The sequence below is a fragment of the Medicago sativa genome, chromosome 5 (genome assembly GCF_051527215.1).
Source record: "Medicago sativa cultivar Bolivia chromosome 5, Bolivia_mono, whole genome shotgun sequence".
Taxonomy (NCBI): domain Eukaryota; kingdom Viridiplantae; phylum Streptophyta; class Magnoliopsida; order Fabales; family Fabaceae; genus Medicago; species Medicago sativa.
The window spans coordinates 10,740,487-10,761,004 of NC_140753.1; the positions used below are offsets into that span (position 1 = coordinate 10,740,487).

The 20,518-nt window shown below is 32.7% G+C and overlaps 2 protein-coding genes and 1 non-coding gene across 3 annotated transcripts; 1 reads left to right on the plus strand and 2 right to left on the minus strand.

Moving 5' to 3' along the window:
• Positions 1–561: 561 nt before the first annotated feature.
• On the minus strand, positions 562–7,663 carry APP1 (aminopeptidase P1). Its single transcript, XM_085713324.1, has 16 exons — positions 7,497–7,663; positions 7,307–7,370; positions 5,889–6,028; positions 5,123–5,407; positions 4,853–4,975; positions 4,124–4,435; positions 3,729–3,815; positions 3,513–3,580; positions 2,885–2,951; positions 2,237–2,371; positions 2,044–2,124; positions 1,761–1,815; positions 1,545–1,649; positions 1,367–1,432; positions 1,074–1,198; positions 562–936 (listed from the first exon to the last, which is right to left on the minus strand). The coding sequence occupies exons 1-16, from the start codon at positions 7,587–7,589 to the stop codon at positions 775–777; spliced, it is 1,968 nt and encodes a 655-aa protein (XP_085569450.1). The 5' UTR covers positions 7,590–7,663; the 3' UTR covers positions 562–774.
• Positions 7,664–9,611: 1,948 nt separating this feature from the next.
• Positions 9,612–12,848, minus strand: LOC146919937 (Quinone reductase family protein). The gene is made up of 2 exons (XM_085713325.1): positions 12,119–12,848; positions 9,612–10,099 (listed from the first exon to the last, which is right to left on the minus strand). The coding sequence occupies exons 1-2, from the start codon at positions 12,646–12,648 to the stop codon at positions 9,871–9,873; spliced, it is 759 nt and encodes a 252-aa protein (XP_085569451.1). The 5' UTR covers positions 12,649–12,848; the 3' UTR covers positions 9,612–9,870.
• A 4,775-nt stretch (positions 12,849–17,623) lies between these two features.
• TRNAA-AGC (transfer RNA alanine (anticodon AGC)) lies at positions 17,624–17,696 on the plus strand. Its single transcript has one exon. It is a non-coding gene; the product is annotated as a tRNA-Ala (tRNA).
• Positions 17,697–20,518: the final 2,822 nt, after the last annotated feature.

Consider the following 20,518-nt stretch of genomic DNA (forward strand, 5'->3'; position numbering starts at 1 on the left):
TCCCATGTTTGATGGAGTTGGATGAAATGAGATGGAATGGAATGGTATCAAGTTGAGCTCCAAATGGGTCAGAGTAGACCTCAAGGAACGTTTCCTACAATTTCGTAGATAGGTTAACTTCTTATCAATTGAGTCAAACTTCATTGATACTCATATTTAAATATATTAAAGTAAGACAGAATGGAGTAGAATTTAGTGACATCCATTCCATTACACTCTATTGATTTCCTTTTTTTTGCAGCATAAGTGAATCAAAATCATGGTCTTTACGTATGAAAACGCCAGTCACAAGAACAGTGTTTAAAAATTAAAGATAAGTGCCAAAGATCAGTGTCAAAGACTTAAAATTTAAAAATTTAAGAATGTTTTTTATAATTAAAAAAAAAGTTTTAATTCTACAAAATAGTTTTTTTTTTTTTAATATAAATAAGGGTAAAAGTGGAATAAAGTAGCCAAACAATGTAATGAGAAATTTATTCAGCTCCATCATAAACATAAAAATATCCCAAATTGTGGAATAGACACTGTTCCATTCCATTTTGTTCTATTCCGCTCCGTTCGTTTTAGCAAATCCAAACTGCCTAACACTTTTATGATGAGCAACAGATTAAATGTACACGCTGTATGCTAATTTGAAGGCATAGTCATCCCAATAGGTTATTTAAAATCTATATTACATTAAATATAAATATAAATAATATGAATACATAAGACAGCACATATATATTATTCTGAAACAATGCAATTTATTAACTTTTCAACTCAAAACACAGCTCACACAGCTACAGGTTCTGTGGCTTTCTTCAACCATGCATTTTCAGCTTCATCCAAATGTGGAGCCAAAATATCTCTACACTTGGAATGATAGGAGTTCAACCAATTTTTCTCTTCTGGATTTAGAAGGTTCAGGTCAATCAACTTTGTTTGATATGGTGCCTACACGAGAAACAACATTCTATTGTCAGTGACAGCTGAATCTTAACAATAGTACTAATGTTATAGCATAGCGGAACTTGGACAAACCGCTATTGACCCGCGTTAAAATGTCATCAAATGCTCAGGTTAGGACTTACCCAGGTAATATGCTCAAACGATAAGTAACCTTTATCGCCAAAATTAAATTTTGTATCAGCCTCATTGATAACAAGCACATTCTCCAATCTTATCCCAAATGCTCCATCCTCATAGTAACCAGGTTCTGAAAACCAGTTCCAATGAATAAAACCGAATAACATTAAGAATAATCGAACATTTGTTGACTTTTAAATGGCCAGTAAAATAAATTGAAAAAAGAAAAGATAAAAAGATAAATGGTGTGCCAATCCCATAGGCCATAGCACAGGCTATAACAAAATCTAATACTAACCGTCGGTAACAGTCATGGAAGCTTGCAATGGTACATTTCGTATTCTGAAACTGATTAAATGAGGTCCTGCACATGTTATGTGATATTAATTTAAATTCTCATTTTGAATTGAATTCGAAAAGAAATCGAAAATAGAATCAAAATAAGGAATGGGTAAACTGTGATAGTTAAACTATACCTTCATGGACATTCAGGTAGGACCCAATACCGTGACCGGTTCCATGTCGATAATCAAGACCATAGTTCCACAAAGGAATTCGAGAAAGAATATCAAGTTGGTGACCTACAAGAATTTTAAAAAGGGAAAAAGTAGCTAAGTTCTCGTGTTTGAAATGGCAACTAACGCAAATTATGCCCAAAGAATTTGACACCTAAGAGTAAAACTTTGTAATACCATTTGTTCCATTAGGAAATCTGGCATTTCCCAAAGCAATGTGACCTTTTAGGACCTGCACCAAGTTCAGCAAATCAAGCAGCTTAACATAAATCCCCTTCAGAGAATAAATAAAATTGGGAATGCGGGACAATAACTGAAGTGTGATATACTAAATGTTATAGAAGGCTTTTGCTAGCCAAAAGGATGGGAGAATAATTTCTCAATTTGTTTCCCAAATCAAAATCTCACTTCCTGTTGAGGGAAAAAACTTGGATATTAAATGATTAGAAAAAGTACATACCGCTGTATAACAAGCCTTTTCATGATCCGAAGGTCTCCCAAAATGAACGGTTCGTGTAATATCAGTTGTTCCATCTAGATACTACAAACACACAACAAATTATCAGTATACAGAACTGGATACCATGATTAAAATACACCAAAAGAGTAAGGTTCACTATTCAGCAATTTTCAATAATGTATACTATACAGACCTGGGCTCCAGAATCAAAAAGATAAATTTTGTCTGGATCAAGCTCAGCACATTTTTCTGCTTCTGGAGAATAATGAATAATAGCTGCATTTGGGCCTACTGAGGAAATAGTAGGGAAACTCAATCCTCTGAAATGCTGAAAACAGATTAGAAAACAAAGAGTTAGAATCGAACATAGACTGCATACTCTCTACAACATTGAAACGTATCTACTTCCATGCATTCATATTTCTTTGAGTTTATACGAAAGAAATATTTTTCCTTGTAACTTCGTTTCTATTGTCTTCAAACAATATATACTAAGCAAATGCAGTCAAATTTCAATTCTAGTATGCTTGAGAAAATGTAGTCAAATATGACGGTAAAATGAAGTTGAAAATGTGTGATTCCTGCATGGTATGGTCAGAATCTGAAGAAATACTATAAGCAACAGCTGAAACGGTCGGTCACTACTTTCACAGAATGGGCTTAACAAACTTTTGAAAAAATATAAATTTTCAGCTTTCTGGGAAAGATTGAAACAGCTTTTTCAAATGGTTATTTCAGAGGTTAAAATCTTTGGCATCTCCACGAGTGCTCTTTCTTTGACAATTTTTTTGCTAAAAAAAACCTTATCGAAAAGAATACTTAATTGTCTAGTTGACTTCACCTCTTTTGATGCTCGAAATTCTTCAAGCTTGTCACTTACAGTCACCTCAGTCAATTTCAAGGACTTCCTGCCATAGTTTGAAAACTTCTGTGAGTGTACTGTATGATTTAACTTTTACTGATGCAAATGCATAATGAGCTAATTACATGAAAGATTTTCCAAGGGTCTAATCATTTTCAGGAATCAGAAAAAATATCGCCATCACCATTAAGAAAAGTAAAAATAAATCTTATTCATTTCACTTAGACAATATTCTTCTGATAGACGGCAAGTTAATTTTCATGAAAAATTTTATAGTGGGAATTTTTTTTCCACTGTCACAAATGCCAACCTGGGCCAATTTTTTCTTAATTTTCACAAGGTGATATAATATTAAATTATTAATCATGTTAGAGTTTAGGACATTTCGTAATTGAGAGGATGAACCATGCTAATAACTCTCTCTAATGCATTTTTTTCATCACTGCTCCTATTTCTTAGGTAAGTCTACATTGGACTAACTAAAATATGAGGATCCCACTCTCAATTTGATTGGACCCACTTATGAATTAATAGAGTTCACATGAACTTCGCTCAATAATGAAGTGTTGAAAGAGCATGTTAGAGAGTGTCACAAGAGGATGCTTACAAAGGTTTCTCCTTTTTTACGGTGTTCTCCACCAAAAAGTATCCAGATGCTCCATAAATATCTTGCATCTGCACATTGAACCGACACCTCAGATCTTGCTGTATAATTTGGCCGATTCAAAGGAAAAAGGAAAATATAATAATAGAGAGAAAATAAACTAAATGCCCTCATCCAAAAAATTAAATATATCTAGAGACAAAAGATCCAAATGCAAACCTTATTATCCAGCCAAACAAGATATTGCACAACAGCCGCACCATCCCGAACATGGGCTTTTCTTAACCCATCCAATTCCACTGGGTTCTACAAGCAATAAAGAAGTTAACAGTGAGTGAAATTGAATGTGATAAAATCAAAATATAAAAGTTTTTTAAGATAAGGGCTCGTTAAATTAGTTGTTCAGATATTTTTCTCAATTTCCTAAGATAATAAACTTAAGGGATGTCAAAAACAGTCAGCCATCATTCATACAGTCTTCCATATGTATCAATGTAATTGAAGCATCCTAATCTATCAAGCAATGTTGTTTTGAGAAAACTTCACATTAACTTCTCAACTTTGCCAACAATCAAATGTCATTTGTAAAGGAGTATAAGCATACATGATACAACCTTTAAAGCTTTTGGAAGAGCCAGAGGTGATTGCTGCAAGACAACTGCATCAGGGTTCAGTTTGGAATATAGAGCATAACAGCATGAAGCTGGATCAGCCCATATGAGGTTGCTACTCTTTTCTACTGTTTGATGTTTACCATTTACACTCTTATTGGTTTCACTGTTTTCAGATTGCTTCGTAACTTCAGCTAAACTAGCCTTGACAGTAGATATGGAATCAAGCTCGTTAGTCGCAAGCAATGCCGCATCTAAGCTTACTTCTGTATACTCTTTAATTTCGATTCCGTTCTCCTCTAAATGAGTTTTAACCTGGCAAAAAACACAATTTTTAATAAGCTGTGTTACCAAAGTGGCATCTTCCAATCCGAAGATACAAAGATCATTAACCGAAGTAAAACTCTGCCAATATATCATTCTTAATCTTCCCACGTAAATAAACTTCAGTTTAGTTCAACCACGAATAAAATTTTCATTGGTTCATATTGTACCATTCTTACTATATTATATACATATTTAAGGTAGAAGAATTTTTGTCATGGTTTTAGCACAGTATAGACTAATAGTAACTTGATATAATATAGTTCTATTGCCGGTACTTTTACAGCCCTAGGCTTCAGATGAGTAGCATTGGAAATTTTGAAATAAAGGGCTATCATTCTTATATTTCTAAGAAAGACAAACAGTCGGTGGAACAAATTTGGAGCTAATGAGGCTACTCAAACTGACCTCAATAGACACCTTTCGCTTGTCCACATAAATGAAGGCAGAATTGGATGTCACAATAGCAAATGCGTGAACAACAGGACAGTATGCCACATCTTTTCCACGAATATTATACAGCCAAGCAACCTGTATTGGATGACATCGAATAAAATGAAAAAAAAATTAGCATGAAAAAGGGTGAACGTTTGAGGCAGAAAATATCCTCTAATTAAAAAACAAAACTGTAAGGGGAAAGAAACACAAAAGTACAAACTATTAAGAGGATACACTCACTTCGTCGAGTGCTGTTAAAACTATTCCTCGAGCATGCTCCTGTGCAAGCTTATTTCTCAAATCTTTCAACTTATCTGTGACAGAGCGACCAGCAAACTTTAATGGTTGTACAACGGCAGCATTAATTTCTGCAGGTGGACGTGTTGTCCATACTTCATCAACCAAATTCTTAGTTGTTTGGACCAGCTTCTGCTGTTTTCTGGAAAAAGCACGTTCCCATCTTTGAGCAGTATCAATTGAAATGCACCAAGGGTCAACCCCAATTGCTGCATCTTTTGGCAAATTCTAGTAAATGGAAATGACTTATCAGTACAAACATCCCATATAAAAAAAAATCACAGTTATAAACATGAGATAAATAGAAAATAGACCACTCAGCAGCAATTCATGGACGAGGCAAGACTAATTTACAACATTGTCTTGTCTTCATGTCTAGGATATTATTTGCTTTTGAAATTTCTAATAGTTTCAAGTCTCTTATCCCTATTTTGACATATGTGCCTTCTCTTCCCACCTCTCTATAGTTCTCTTCCAAATCCTCTTGTTTTATCTTTAATTTTTTAACAATAAAGCAAGCACAAACAACCTTGGTCAGCACCTAAACAAGGAGAAGCTATTTGTGGACACCATATCAACAATGCCATGTACAACATCATCTCCTAAATTTGTCTTTAGTGTTGATATTTAAACCTAAATTTTGTCTTTAGTGTTGATATTTAAAAATAGCGCATACATAAAAAAACAAAAAGCTTTTCTAAACACTCACATCAGCCATCCAGATATCTACAGCAGGATCTTCAGCTAGACGCATTAGCTTCCACTGATCACTAAGTTGTTGTTCAGCCTGCAGAAAATAACGTCCATCGGTCCAAAGCAGTGCTTCATCCTTTGTTATAAGTGCCAAACCTGAATGCCATTTTAATAAGAAAATGAAAAACAAGAAAGAAAAATATGGATGCATTCCATAGGAACCATTGAGAGTGAATCAAATATGAGGCTGATAATTAATTATTGACTAGTCACACTATGATACTCTAGCAACCAAAGCCTAATTCATTTTCAAACTTATAGAAACATGAATTACTTTCACCGAAACCAATTATTCAACTTGAGAAAGGTTAATAGAATTTTAATGAATTCTTTTTTTCTGAATTGCTTGAATGAATAGAACTCAACAATTACACATTCATATATCTCCAGAAATAAATATAAACCTAATTTACGTTTTAGGTTATAATTAATAATGACGCTGCATCCTACATACACCAAACAACAGATACATGAATCTAATTATAAATTTCTACTGCTCTCTCAAACATTCCTTCTTAAGATGGATCATGAAGGACATGTCAAATCAATAAAGATGTCTGCAGCTAGTTGATCATTCGAGCTAACAGACAAAGCAAAATCAGGACTATGTGTATTCTAATACCTAGTTGATAAAAGGTTTAGAAAAGGAATTTTTTGAATAGCTTGAGTGAGTATCAGTAATAATAAGGTATCACTAACATAGTTTGTAATAAGTTCTATAGCGCCGAAACTTTTGATCAAAAGCATGTCTGGTATCTGATACGTGTCGACGTTGGACACCGGCACAACACTGACACATGTGATTACATTGAAGTTTGAACTGTCATTTTCTCAAATTATTATCAGTGTTGACGTGACAGTGTATGTATGTATGTTTGTGCTTCATAGGAATATAAGTAATCATTACGAGTCTGATATAACCATAAGCATAGCAGCTTATCATCAATCAAGTGGTTATATCAGGTTGTTAGAGTTGGTTAGTAGTTTGTTCGAGTTTCTATTATTCTAACTTGAATACAAACTTTCATCTGATTATATCATCACAAGAAATAATTCACTTCAAACAATGAAATTTAGATTCATAAAAAAAATTAAAAAATATTACGTCCATATAGACATGTATTATGCATACAGCTTATATTTATTTATAAGATAAATTAATAAGGATAAAATACATGAATATACAAATATTCTGAATCTATGGTTATTAATTTCTAATATTATTTCCAATAATTTATAACTGCTGAAGCAAAAAAAATAGAGAAACCTAGAAACTGAAACAAATATAATCAATTCTCTAAACCCTAAATTAATATATGATTCAACAAAAAAACAAAAGGTATCATAAAGCTTATGGATTGAATTGAAACTAACCAGCACTTCCAGTGAATCCAGAAACAAATGCACGACGCTTGTCACGTGCAGATACATATTCACTCTGCAAATTACAACAATTATGATCGCATAAATAAAAAGATCAGATTAGAAGAAAGAATTAATAATAATTGAAAAGATAATGAAAATCGATGATTGAGTAATTAATTTATTTAATTAATTAATTAACCTGATGATAATCTTCAGAAGGAACAACTAAAGCATGAAGAGGTGGAGAGTGAGAAGACATCAAAGAACGTAAAGCAGAGAGTGTGTCTGCCATTTTTTTTGTTTTGCTTCAGAAGTCTCACCGCTGAACTGATGAGTTTCGATTTTAGTATTTGTGTTACAAATGATGACAAGTGATGTTTGATGACATGTTCTTATAGAGATATAGATTCTAGTATTTGTTGGTTACATGTACTTCCACTATTCCAGGTGTATCAGTTACAAAAAGATTTTTTTTTTTTTTTTTTTAGTTTTTTTTAATAATATATCTTTTTTTAATACTTCGATTTTATCTTTTTTTTTTAACCCATCGATTTTGTTCCACCCAATTACAGTATAAATAAAATTAATTTGATTTGATTTGATAAGATTGTTATTTTCTTTTATTTCAATCGGTGGAAAGACAATAAGTTTTTATTTATTACTATTTATTATTCATATGTTTGTCAAGATATTTTGTGAAAAAATTGTTTATAAAGATAATTTTTTCGTAAAAACTAATGAATTAACATAAAATCTTATTAATGCGTATAAACTGTTTTTCATAAATTCAAATAAGTCCTTATTCTAAACTATTTACTTTACTTTAGTTTAATTTATGTGGCTTTCAATTTAAATTTGAAAATAAGTCTAGATCATTAAGGAGAAGTTGTAGATATTTAAAAAAAAAAAAGTTTTTAGACAAAAATATTTAACTAAAGATATAGTTAGTTTTCAAATTTCCAATAACTTCGGTATATCTTAAGATTTAAATTTAATTTGAATAGAATCTCATTTAGAGGAGAGAAAACAAGGGTCAACATACTGAAAGTTTATTCTGTTTTTTATTAAAAAACTTTAGAACATAATTTTTTAGGAAAATATTTTCTAAATTATTGAATAATGAAATAAATTTTCTTAATTCTTAACAAACGAGTCTTATATTTCCCTCAAAAAAAAACAAACGAGTCTTATATATAATTTACGTTTACTAAAAATAAATTTTATAATGTGCAGATGTGTTTACTCATAAATATAAGTTACAAATAATACTAGTTTTTATTAAAATTTTGTCTTGATTAAAATTATTTTGATTAAAAGTATTGGTAAAAATACTCATAAATATAAGTTACAAATAATACTAGTTTTTATTAAAATTTTGTCTTGATTAAAATTATTTTGATTAAAAGTATTGGTAAAAATATTTTGTTTAGAGATAAGATAAGATGTGAAAAATTGGATGGCGTGATTATCTCAACAAATTTTGGCATACAAGTTATTATCTGAAATAATTTCTGTACATCTTATGAAGAAATAGGTAATTTGGATTTTCCCTCAAAAAAAAAAAAGTAATTTGGATTTCTTCCAATAGTACAATGATAAGATGTGCGAATAAAAGTTAGATATAGAGACCGTACATATTTCCATAAATGAGGAAACAAGATGAAACAAATGTTCTTTAAAAAAAAAAAGATGAAATAAATGTTTTTGGAAACCATCCTTAAAAAAAACAGTTTTTGTGGAACCAAAATAAAAAGGAGACCATATTTTTTAGCATAAATAACATTGAAGCTATAAATTTATGATTGTCTATGGAAGTACAATATGAACTTATAGAGTGTTGTATGATTCCTAAAAAAAGAGTATGATATTTTTGCATTTTTGAAGTATGATTTTTTTCAGTTTGTAAAATATCGAGCTTCAAATTTGGACCATCCAATCTTGATCGGAAGCCGAGATACATGCATATACAACCTGTGACTACACAATTTGAATCCAGATTGAAGCTGATTCTCACATATCAAGTAATCTATTTGATTTTTGCATGTATGTTGTCATCACCATCAATATAGGAGTATGATTCAGTTCATACTCAACCAGTAGGAGCCTGGGAGGTGAGACTTACTCATGCAAACAGTAGGAGATTGGCATGCAAATTTTGTTCACTCTCAACCACATGGTCTGCAAGTGCTTCAAGATACTCCACTGGGTACAGTCACCTTCTCAAGGATGTTATGGGTTTAACTACCACTAGGAGAGTTCATTTGTAGTTTGATTTGAGCCTTTGGCCCCCTCTTTACCAAACAAAAAAAGTGGATGGATATGAAGATACACAAATTCACATTACTATTTGATGTATATTTAGGAACATGTACAACATCCAGAACATCGCAGACCTATAGAACATGAGGATATCCCTATCCCCATCAAAATTGAAACTGACAGCATGCAACAGAACTGTCATTCCTCGTCCCAATACAATGGAAAAAAAGCCAGAATCAATTTGACAGCAAAGAAAGGTAAAAACATATCACACAGATGACAAACAATAATAGAATGATATCAAGAAAAGAGCATCAGGACTTGGCAAGCCGCTTGACTATGGCAGCCATATACTTGCCCTGATGTTCAGCTAGTGCCAGCTCTGTTTCACTGGCCTCTCTTGAGCCATCACCTGCAAACACTCCCGCACCATATGGAGAACCACCTCTAATGGAATCCACAATGAACATTCCGGGTCCAAATGTATACCCAATAGGTACAAACAGCATTCCTTGATGCGCCAGCTGAGTGATCGCTGTCCAACTGCAATGAAAAGCACAAAAGTAAGTATTTGATAATGTTTTTGAGCACTATTACTGAAGAGAGCTTTCTAATTTCCATGGTGGAGTGAAATAATATCTGTTAGAATTAGCAGAGAATATACGATGCTCATTAGATTTCAAGGAATTTACTTCTCTAAATTGATGATTCACTTTAGATAAAAATAGCAAGAAATTATAAAAAACTGCAGTGGTTATATCCCATGCTGATTTCACAGGGAATTTCAAAGTAGCTCTATCTGATTATATATTTTATTCATAAGGAACATTGAATATTTTTATGTAGAAATTGCAATGTTAAAGAAATAAATAAAAAGAGGATTACGATTATTTTTTAATCTTTCATACAAGAAATGAATAATAGTTGAACATGTACATGTATAATAGTCCAAGTCAAAATTAAGGGTTATAACTTTCACTTTTCCCTCTAAAGTAAATCCTTCATCCTAGAAGAGTGAAAAATGTGGACTCCAAGCAGCAGACATGCACTTCAATAGTTCAATCAAACACATTCCTAAAATACAACTTCATTTGCATGTCTACAAGAGCTTCCAATTAACATGTCAATGTAATCCATCAAAAGAGTAAAGTGAAATCTTTTTGCACTTATTTTACGGAAAACTTTTAAAAAAATTGTTGGCCAACTGTGGTCATCACTTAATAAGCTTTGCATACTACCAGGAGCTTTATATAACCATCTTTTGATATTATCCACACATGATAACTGAAAATTCACTAGATTGATAATCTAGGTGTGAATATGAACCATCAATAATATGCAACTCACATAAACTCAAGAATACATTGGAACTTTCGTTTGCTCACTAATCATCAGTTAAAAGAAAGTTCCCCATTAACTATGACCATAATAGAGTTGTTAAATAGCTGTAGTGGCGCTATACCTTAGAGGAGCGGAATTTGGACAAACCGCTATTGTTCCACAATACGCTATTTAGTACAAGATGTTGTCAAATAGCGGCTATTGTGGCGCTATAACACTACTGCGTAGCAGAATTTTAACAATCTGCTCTTTCCCCCCAATCCTCGATTGACAACACTGGACCAGAAACATTGCATATCATATATAACTTATGGAGCTAATTGTTTGGTTCCACGTTTTGGCAGGAATCCTGTGTCCTAATGTGGAAATCACCACAGGTTTAAGAAGCAGGAAATCCAAGCTTCTATTCACCAAATGGTGACACCGCGGGAACAAACCAAGGCTAAGCAATTTTCTATGTTGCAAGTAAAGATGTTTCTTACACACCATTCATCTTGAAAACAAACATCCCATGGGATCATACTAGGAGTACGCAATGACAAAATATATAAGAACACTCACTCTCTCCCCCCTTTTACCAACTGAAAAACAAAAATGTTATGCAGTATAAAAATTGAATACAAGCCATGCTAAATCCATCTTATTGGAAACAAGAAACAGCACTTAACACATGCTTCTGAATATAAATATCAGGACTACAGACCATACATTACATACATGTTTAAGAAAATCACTTGAAAAGCCTATGTTCATATTTCCAGATCTACATTATGAATTATGATATATACAATTCATACAATGTCTTGGACATCAAAACCAATCTTTCATCTAATGCAAAAGCAAGCTAGCTATTCAAGCAAACACAATTTCAAAACGGTCACCTTCGCACTACTCAAAACAAAATCAAGTTCTATATAACTTCACATCAAAGACGTGTTCAGTGTCTGACACAACTACACATCCAGTTACATTCAACATTTCATGTTTTAAATATTATTACCGGTGTCAACACGTCAGGTGTCTGTGTTAGTGTTTCATCGTGATAATGTTTCGCAGTATATATTATAGCAACAATTAGCTCAAAGTTTAAGGCATGACAAAATCTTTATATACATTCACATGCACATGCTACTAATGTTCATTAAATTAAATTAATCACATTCATAGCAATTTAACTAACACCAAATTCCAGTATCAAATTCCAAAGGAAGAAACACTTACGCAGTAGTTTCTTGACCACCTCCTTGAGTCCCAGTACTAACGAAAAACCCGGCGGGTTTTCCGGCAAGCTTCTGCCCCTGCCACAAACTCCCAGTAGAATCAAAAAACGCCTTCATCTGCGCCGCCATAGACCCATACCTAGTCGGAAACCCAAACAAAACACCATCCGCCTCTGTCAGCATCTCCGGCGATATCACCGGAATCGTTTCATCTTTCACAGGCGCTTTCATCGTGTTCAAAACCTCATTCGACAATGTCTCAGGTACTCTGTATAAAACCCCTTCCACACCTTCGATCGCGTCCACGCCTTGCTTTATCCTCTTTGCCAAGGATTCTACGTGGCCGTACATTGAGTAGTAGACGATGAAGATTTTGAGATTTGCGGCGGTTGTTTGTAATGGTATCGATGTTTCTTGGATTGAATCGGAGTCGTTGGATTCAGTTGCGGTGGTTCGCGGCGGAGATTGTTCTGTTTCTGTTACCGGCGGGATTTTCTTCTTGCTCGGAACACAACCTCCTCCTTTTCCCATTATGAGAGAGAAGAATTGGGAATGTGAAATGTGAAACGGTGAAGAGTTTTTGGAATATGATTTTATTTTTTTGGATATGTGATTTTTGTTTTTTTTTCTTTTTCTTGTGTAGAATATGAGAAGTGAGAGTTGGGTTTTTGGGATGAAGAATGATGGGTGATGTGGGGTTTTGAAATGATGAAAAGACCCCGTCTCCAACCTAACCTAAAATAAAACAAACTCTTAACAAAATAATTAAGAGTAACACACAATTTTGCGTTTAATTCACATAATTTCTCAATAAAAAAATACTAACAATTTTCATTTAAAACTAATTTGCGGTCCAACATGTCTACTCCATTCTTGCCCCACTTTTTCAATGGGTAAAATATGATGGACCGATTTAAGAGAATCGAATTTAAAACATCGACTCAACTTATCTAAAATAATGAGTTAAAAAGGATAGTTCGATGAACTTGATCCGTTTTACCACCATAGTTACAATATGGGTTGAGGGAAGTTATAAGTGGTTATTCTTGATTTATAATTGAAAATAATTATAGCTATATGAAATGTCTATAAGTCTAATCCTTTATGTATTTAGAGATTTTAAAGGGTTAATGTTCTTATGAAGAACAAAATTTTCAGAAAAGAGTTTCTGAATTGGTACAAAATTTAAGAATTGTTCTTAAGAATGAGAAAAACTGTATATTCTCGAGCAGTTATTTCCTAGCAACTTTCTATGTCTATATTTGAAAAACAACGCTTATCATAAGCATTGGGTCAAATGAGTAGATATAGGATATCTCATAGTGGTAACGACGATGGAGAATGATATGATCATTCAACCTCAATGTTATAAGATGAATAGTTTAAGCCTATCAAGTAGATGTACATGGATAAGAATAAAATTCAAATTCTGTTTTTCTACCTTTGAAAGGTTAAACACGGTTGCAAAAAGGGGAAGCAATTATTTCAAAAGTTGAAAAACAAAAATTGCTCGTAGTTTTGAAAGGGTCAAAATATAAGATAGAAGTAAGACTTCTTATCTACCCATATAGTTATAGAAAGTTAAATTTCTACTTCTGCATCATAAGTATATGATATTTGATGATTAGTCTCATATTTGTTGAAATATAGAGAGTTCTAAAGAAGCGGGAGATTAACTATAAGTGAAGTCCACTTACGTCTAGAATGAAACAAATTGTTTTATTGACATAGGAGCTAATGCTTGGACTTAAATTTAACTTGATATGGAACCAAATAATTGTTATTAAATTCCATATAAAATAGAAGCATCAAATCATATATCTTGCATTGACAAGAGAATGATTGTGTAGTTGAATAAAAAGACAAATGTTGTCCTATTATCCAAATAATGTTTTCTATACAAGTGTGTTAATCATGTAATGGAATTGAGTTCCATGATCTTGATAAGCTGGTCTATAACTTATGTGAAAAGAGGATCAAATGAGATTTGAACCTTTTGTAGATTATTGACATCAACGTTTAGTACAAACAAGTGTGATTCACATTTCCAAAATCCATGGATATGGACTATTGGAGTCATTTGATTTTATATCATTTGAAGGATGTGAGCCCCACTTTTCAAAAATAGATTAGTACACCGGTCACCAACAAAGGTGAAAGGGCACGTAATTTATTTGAGTTTATATACATATGAGATGTATATGGAGAACTAAACATATTTGCTAGATATTGTTTCTATTACTTCATCTAACATTACTAAATCATTTAGTAGAGAAGCAAAGTGTATTTGACACGATTCAAGAAGACTTTGAAATTGTTCAAAGATTTTAACAATGAAGTAAAAGGAATAAGTTTGAAAAGTATAAAGACTATATGAGTAAGTCGTGATGGTAAATGCTTGATTAATGAGTATAATTATTATTTATATCGTTTTATGTTTGACATGACTTGATCTAAAATAGTTAGATTATAACTCAAAGACTCTTGAAATTAATTAAATTACAGTTTTTCTTCACCCACAACAAAGTTCCAATTAAGTAATCATAAAGACACCATATTAGATATGGAGGTAAGAGTACCTAGTTTTGACTTTATGATAATTTGAGGTTATATGGTTTATTACATAAACTAAACTTCGAATTTAATGAATGTATAATTGTGTAACTATCCTTAGGAAACTAAAGGATATCATTTCTACATCTTCTTTGACAAAATTTGTTTGTCATTATAACTGGAGTATTCCTTTTTAATGAGTATGTCCCTACAGAAGCCAGTGGGAGTGATGTAGAACTTGAATTAAGTCAAGTAACACAAAATACACATCTCTCTATGAATGGAACACGAGTTGATTCAACAAAGGGTTGTTGTTAAATCATCAGTTTGAGTAGCACAAGATCTAAATGACTTGAACTTTGAGAAGTGGCTATATGCCATGGGATCTTATAAAGAATCTATGTACACAGACCATATATGGATATTGGAATGTGAGTTTTCTTTTAGAAAACTGACATGGATGGTATTATGTATACCATAAGATGCGATTGATTGTATATGGTTTCATGCAACTCATGATGCAAATCATGACGAAACCATTACATCATCGCAATGCTTAAATCTAACGATCCCAATTGCCATTGTTGTAAAAATCTTCTCGAAGTTGAATTGTTTATTTTATTAATGAAGTTTTATGAAAACTCTGATTAATAAAGAAATCTTGTGCACACAAGTAAATTAGTGGGAGCATTTATATTAGTTTGGTGGAGTATGTAGATGACATACTAGTCACCAAAACAATTCATCTACACATGTAAGACATGGTTAGAAAATTATTTCTAATATGTACCAAAATTGATTATAGTGTTCGACACTAGAATACCTTCAAGAATATCCTTGGATGTCTTAAAGGATATTGGATTGTTTCTTGAACACGGATGAAAGAAACGTTGTAAATGAGTTACAATGCTGTTGACTTTCATATCAGTGTACAGTATATGCTAGGATATAACCTATGAAATTTGTAAAAGTACAAGCTTCAAATAGTTGTTGTTTCTATTACAGATGTCAAATATATATGATTTGGATTGTTTAGCTCATAACTGAGCGAAACCATGTGTCTCTTGCGTTGCGGATTCCATTGATCCCGTCTGAGGTGAAATTGGTTTAATCTTGCGAGCAATGAATACTTGATCTCACCAATAATCCAAATGTATACTTTGACACTTCAATTTCTTTTCGATGGAAGATCGAAAGTGGAAATTGAAAGAAGTGTAACCTACCAACATAGGAAAGAGTTCCTTATCTACTAGAATAGTATCATGCCCAGGGTGTGCTTGATGCTAACACTTGATCAATATATATATTGAGTTAATATTTGATTGGCTTTTAGTTCTAGTGGGAGATTATTGGAGTAAGCCCTAATATCCAATCAAAATTGATTGGGTTTGGCTTTGTATCATGATATTGATATAAATATATATTGTGAATATATATAATAATAAGGCATTTCTTTATTGATTTTGTTATGTTTCAAAATAATAAAGTCCCTAGAATAGATAGTTCATGTAATGGAATATTAAGTGTGACATAATCATGAGATTACATTACGTAAAGAACGCTATTCTTAAAGTATCCGTAGTCAAGCTTTATTGAGAAGTGGGATATCATTAAAGCATAGAGACTATTATGTGGGTAGACTGATGATCACATCTCACAGATCATGGATAAAGAGTTATCAAGTCTTCACATAGATATAAATATTAGGAGTAATATTTATATTGGATTGACCCGCCGTGAGAATACTACATAGTAAGTTATGCAATTGTCATAAGATATTCTCACAATGATAATAGTGTATATCGCTCTTAGACCTGAAACCACTATGATCCCTAGATGTGGACTCAAGTGCTTTGTTGCCATTCTAACGTTGTCTTTAAAAGGATAACCATAACGTTGGTTGATGGGTACTTGATGAAGCATGCTGAGGGACATGAGTGTCCTAGATGGGATTTGTCCCTCCTCATAAACAGGAGATATATCTTTAGGCCTCTTGATGAAATATGACTGTAAAACTGCATGGCCATGCCGAACTAAGTCAATATAAGATATTGGACTTATTCGTTATTCAGTATATTTTGGAATCAAGAAATATAAACATTGATCTATACAAGGGTGACAATATCTATGCCTTGGGATCAATAAAGATATCGAGACAAAGGAGTAATTGTACACATTAGTATTATCATGGAAAGGTTTCGTCAGATCACTTGACATTCTTGTCACTTGGGTAGCAATGATGTGTTGCTAGATACCGCTCATTGTTTATAGTATTAAATATTAGATTTAATATTATTGCCAACGTGACTAGAACCTATAGGGTCACACACAAAGAACAGTCAAAAGAGAAATATATAAGTATGACTTATATAAGGGGTGCGTTTAGTAAATAGCGCTAATTAGTTAGCAAAGATTACTAAACTCGTTATTGGGCTTACTAAAGCCCAGTAGTGACTTCTGACTTGCTAGAGGCTTTGCTGCTTGCTGCTTGCTTGGCTGTGATCGAGATTCCAGTTTTCCAATTTCATGACTAAAAAAATCCTATAATTTCAAAGATGAATGGTTAATTTCACAGTCTTTTATTTTTTTTTTTAAAAAAAACCCAAGTACTTTATGTTTGACTACCATGAAAAGTGTCTTACAATTTATGGGGTGAATTTTTAGCCATTCCCATATTGAGCCATCTTGTGACATTACATATTAGCTTGATGCAATTTGTAGCTTCGTTATATTATATATTGACATCATCGAATACCTTCGCCTTTTGAGCAATCATGCCAACATTAACATCAAGAAAGTTGATTGATTTTGCTTTCTTCTCGGTACTCACCATCATAAAACTAAGAATTTTGGCTCATTTAAGAGAAACGCCCAAGTTATATTTCATGTAATGGTGGAGCGCCATTGTGTTTTATTTCATGTACAAGGAACTGTGGAATCAAAAATATCAAATGGGGATGTAGCTCAAATGGTAGAGCGCTCGCTTAGCATGTGAGAGGTACGGGGATCGATACCCCGCATCTCCATATTTCACTTTTTTGTTCAAAAATATCATTTTAAGTCCACTCTAATTCACGAATGTTGAATGAATAGTGTCACCCAAACTAATTAATACCTTAAAATGCATTAGATTGTAGGTTGAAACCTTGTTTTGGCAAGAGAATGTAGTCCTAGTCATCCTATTTTTTGACAATTTTAATTGGATAATGATGGATGGTACGAGGCTTAGAGCGACGAAATTCGAGGAAAGTAGTTTTTGCTTGCAATGCAGCCATGATTTTCGTCACAGCATACTAAATCAGTTTTAAAATTTCTTAAGAAATAGACAGGTGTGCTTAAGAACTGGACATGTGTGCATTCGTCTACTTCCGTGCATGGATTTATCGTACTATATAGCATTGCCGATTTTAATTTCACCCTATTAATCAATTATCACAATGTAATTGATATTTAACACATTATTTTGAGTTATCTTGGTTTTAGATCTCGCATGTATACCTTGACTGATTTGAATTCGACTGTAAGTTTGTAAAACACAACCCATTAAACAGTTTGCTATAAATTTTGAATGGGGTATATATTGATGAAGTGAGAATATTGGATAATGAAGTGTTAACCATCCCTTGTCTCAGAGACTCAATAGACTAGTATCCAGCCCCTCATATTCTGCCACTGTTTTGCGCGGTCTAACAGACACTAGGGTTATGTTTAGTTTGACAGTTGACGTCGCAATCAGATTATCTCAAAAAGGAAATGAAAATAAGCATCAGGACAGCATGACAAAGCAAATAAGACGAACTGAAATTGTCAACCTTGCTTGTATATTCAAGAAAAGGGTATGCACATAAATTAGAAGATTACTTGCTATGAAATTATGAATCTCCTTCCAATTCCCTTGTTCATTTTTTTTTTACATATATGCATGCATCATTCTACTTTGGTAGGAACTGGTTCCTAAATAGTGAGATGTAGATAGGCAGCAAAAGTATTGTAGTCTTGTTGGAGGAGTAGAGATTTCTGTTGGAAATTTAGTTCTTAATAAAAACAGATTTCATAAAACATGTTCAACAATTATGAATCAATAGCGGAAGCAAACAAAGCATTGAACATGATTATGATCGGATCTACGACATATTTGATTTATCAATGATATTAAGAATTAGGGTATTAGGAATACCTGGATAAAGCTTTCATGTAGCCCTCTCGACAACGGCAATAAGGAGAGAAGGTGATCTGAAACAAACATCGACATCAACATGGTTAGCGGGCGGCTGATTTGGTTCTTCCTCAACCGGTACCTTTATGCCTCAAGTTCTCTTCAGATGGGGAGAAGAGAGAGTTCGCCGTGTACGGTGTATTGGGGACCATAGCCTCTTTTATATTGGATGGCCATTAGGGTTTCCCATTATTCCGTTAATGGGCCATCCGAACATCCACTCATTGAGTCCATATCAACTAATTAATTATTAATTAATTATCTAATTAGAAATCTAATAGCCTTATTACTTAATTTGATCACTAATCAATTAAGGCTCACAATTGATAAATAGCTAATATAATTATTATTACGATATTTGCCCACATAATGATATTGGAATATAATAAAATAATAAAATTTTCCAACAATCTCCCACTTGGGCTACATATCTTAATAATTATATCAGAATTCTTTAGGCGAGCAACCGAATGCTATTTATCTTTAGATTTCAACTTTATAATCTGGTCCACCTCATACATTAATAATGGGACCACCGCGGCTGTCGTCACTGAGGTATAACGTGACAGAACCCTGACGACCACCATATCAATGCACTTGATGACATAGATCGATATGGATGAGTGACATGGAAATTTCATGCAATGTGATCTCTAAATCATGTCTATTTCCAATTGGTCCAAATTTAATGAGATCAAACTGAAGTTTTGCAAATTTAAAATCTGCACAAATGATACAGAAATGGTTATAACAATAATAACCTCATGAACTTTATTTCTGCAGAAAATCATAACATAAAGTCTGTATCAATACCAAAACAAAAGTATAGAACATAAAATAAAAGAGACTCCCACTAATTCAAGACATCATTAATGACAACAACCATATGAAAGACCTTAGGTGTCATGTTTTTGATTAGCGGATCAGCTAGCATAAAGTTTGTCTCTACTTGTTCTATCATTCAACAACAATAAGGTATAAGACAATAAACTTTATTAATGTTGTTGAATAACTATATGACTAAATTATGTCACTATATATCTTAAGTGGTCTTTCATTACCTTTTACTATATGCAACCAAGTGACATAAATACTTACGATCATTTATTGAGTTAGGATGTGTATTATCTACTTACATCCAAAAAACCAGAGTCTGACACATAAATGATCTCCAAATTGTCAGATCTGTAGCGTGAGCATAAGCTCTCTTGTTCTCTTTAATAATCCTTATGGTTGCTTTTTCAACAATTCAAACTTTAAATTGCTTGAATATCTGCCAAACAATCTTATTATATACTCTATTTCCAAATGTGTATAATAAAATCATGCATAAAAATCCTATAGGCAAAGTGTAGGAAAATACTTAAATTTTTGAATTCATAAATTTCACAATGGCCAATATTGGTGATTTTGGTCACCCCTAACTTATTGTGTCAATTTATTTTCAACTTTATTGATATAAATCTTTTGTGACATCTGAAGGATACCTTGAGAGTAATCTCTAAGCATCTAAAACTTGATACAAAAGAAATGTCCCCAAGATCTTTCATCGCTAAACTTTCGTTAGAGATTTTCTTGGTTTCACATAACTAATATATCATTGTTGACTAAATAAAACATAATTGACACATT

What these genes read in the sequence shown, in the direction of transcription:
- APP1 (XM_085713324.1), bottom strand. Translation starts at nt 7,589, where the DNA reads ATGGCAGACACACTCTCTGCTTTACGTTCTTTGATGTCTTCTCACTCT. An exon ending in TTTTAACAGCACTCGACGAA is followed by an intron (nt 4,976 to 5,122) that starts GTGAGTGTATCC and finishes CATCCAATACAG; the next exon opens with GTTGCTTGGCTGTATAATAT. An exon ending in AGCGAAAGGTGTCTATTGAG is followed by an intron (nt 4,436 to 4,852) that starts GTCAGTTTGAGT and finishes GTTTTTTGCCAG; the next exon opens with GTTAAAACTCATTTAGAGGA.
- LOC146919937 (XM_085713325.1), bottom strand. Translation starts at nt 12,648, where the DNA reads ATGGGAAAAGGAGGAGGTTGTGTTCCGAGCAAGAAGAAAATCCCGCCG. An exon ending in GGTGGTCAAGAAACTACTGC is followed by an intron (nt 10,100 to 12,118) that starts GTAAGTGTTTCT and finishes TTTTCATTGCAG; the next exon opens with TTGGACAGCGATCACTCAGC.